At 65.1% G+C, this 1,894-nt stretch overlaps 1 protein-coding gene across 1 annotated transcript in view; it reads left to right on the plus strand.

The window, feature by feature from the left end:
- The window catches only part of RREB1 (ras responsive element binding protein 1), a 66,906-nt gene extending 65,149 nt beyond the window's left edge, over window positions 1-1,757 (plus strand). The window contains exon 10 of the mRNA XM_007466409.1: window positions 1,246-1,757. Within this exon, the coding sequence (XP_007466471.1) occupies window positions 1,246-1,757 (512 nt within the window). The remainder of the gene's footprint in view (window positions 1-1,245) is intronic.
- The last annotated feature ends 137 nt before the right edge of the window (window positions 1,758-1,894 follow it).

Genomic DNA, 1,894 nt, shown 5'->3' on the forward strand with positions numbered 1-1,894 from the left:
GGGGGGGGGGCGAGGGGGGCGGCGAGCCAGCCAGGATCCCGTCCTCCAGCCGCCATGGGCAGCAGGGCGCCCTTGCCGAGCGGGGAGAGAGCCCGGGTGAGCTAGGAATTCTGAGGGCTTGTCCAACTCTTAGCACTAGGAGGGCACAGGTGCAGTGGACGGCGGAGTGGTGTTTGCCAGCGCGTTTTGATCGGCCTCTTAGCCCTCTGAGCCTCCATAGTCCTGTCTCTAGAATGGGGATCATGGCTGCCCTGTCTGGTAGAAGCGTCTAGAAGAATGTGGGTTTGGCCCAGGGGGGCTGGGGGTGTGGCTGGCGGAGCAGGCGGTGCGGCGCGGCTCCGTGGGGCTCGCAGCCCAAGGCCTGTGTGGGGAGGCACCTGGGATTCATCGTCAGCCAACAGGTGTTAGGTCAGCTGTGCAGCGAGAACCTTGTCTGTTCTTGGCTCTGCAGCAGCGGGGCTGATGGGGCTGAGTGGGGCGGTCACCTGGCTGCTGCCTGGGCACGTCCTTGCTCCTCCTGGAACCCACCGCCTCTGGGCTTGAGGCTGCAAACCCCAAAGCAGCAGCTGTTGTTTTGGTAGAAAGGCTGCCTGGATGTCCTCATGAAGCCAGAAGATACAAGTGATTCTTCCCCCACCAAACAGAAAAGCTCCTTCTGTGTCTTGGTTTCAGTTTCCCTCTTCTCCCAGAGGCCAAGGTGCACATGTGCCCCACACACACACCCACAGCCCTGTGCTGGGACTTGAGGGCACCAGAGCTTGGCTCCCAGCAGAGAGAGATTCTCGGGGTACTGGCAGGTGGTGCTCTCAGCTGCTCTCAGCTCCGTGTTTGCAGGCGAGAGGGGAAGCCCCACCTGCTCTGAGTCAGAACACAGCATATCTGCAGCTTCGACTTGGGAGGTGCCGCCCTACAGGGTCCCTGGCGATGGTGCCCGACCCTGGGAAGGACGCCGCTGCTGGGTTCTTTCAGGCCGGTCTTGGTGTCCCTGAGGTTCCGCTTCTGGGACTCTGGTTCCTGGATCAGGTGTGCAAACCCTGGGCTGAAGGACGAGGAGACAGGGCTGTGTGGGCCTCCGCTCTCCTTCCTCCCCATTTTGCCAGTTCAGACAGATAAGGTTTCCTGTGAGCGGGAGGGAGGCCCCGGCCCGCCGCCCTCCCCCTAGGGCCTTCGCTTGCTCTCATGCGGAGCAGGGAGGTGGGTGCCGGTGGCCTTGCTGACAGCCGTGAATCTCTCTCCATCCCCCAGGAGAGAGGCCATACAAATGCCAGACCTGCGAGCGAACCTTCACCTTGAAGCACAGCCTGGTTCGCCACCAGCGGGTCCACCAGAAAGCCCGCCACCCCAAGCAGCACGGGAAGGACAGCGACAAGGAGGAACGAGGCGAGGAGGACAGCGAGAGCGAGTCCACCCACAGCGGCACCAACCCCGTGTCGGAGAGCGAGGCGGACTCGGCCCTGCTCGCCAGCAACCACGTGGCCGTCACCCGCAGCCGGAAGGAGAGCCTGGCCCCCAAGGGTGCCAGCCGCAGGGAGGAGAGGGCGACGGGCCGGACGGCGGGAGCCGGCCAGGCTGAGGCCAGCAGGAGTGCTCCCAGGGCCGCTGCCACGGGCAGCCCCAAGGAGCAGGCGTCCCCGGGTGACCCTGAGCGGGAGAGCCCGGTGGCCCTCGTGCAGGACCTGCTGGAGCTGCCCGGCAGGAGGCCCGGCCCCCCCCTCCTGGCCGCTGCCGACAGCGCCTCGCTCCTGGGCCTGGAATGACAGCCCATCCTGCCCCCCAGCACACAGACGAAAGCCAGCAGAGCAAAATGTCCTGAGTCTATATTTCCCGAGGTTTCCTCAGTGCCCTTCAGCTCTCCGGGTGGGGGAGGGAGGGGGAGGGGGGTGGGGAGAGAGGC

Source organism: Lipotes vexillifer, unplaced genomic scaffold, assembly GCF_000442215.2.
Source record: "Lipotes vexillifer unplaced genomic scaffold, Lipotes_vexillifer_v1.1 scaffold444, whole genome shotgun sequence".
In the NCBI taxonomy this organism is placed as follows: domain Eukaryota; kingdom Metazoa; phylum Chordata; class Mammalia; order Artiodactyla; family Lipotidae; genus Lipotes; species Lipotes vexillifer.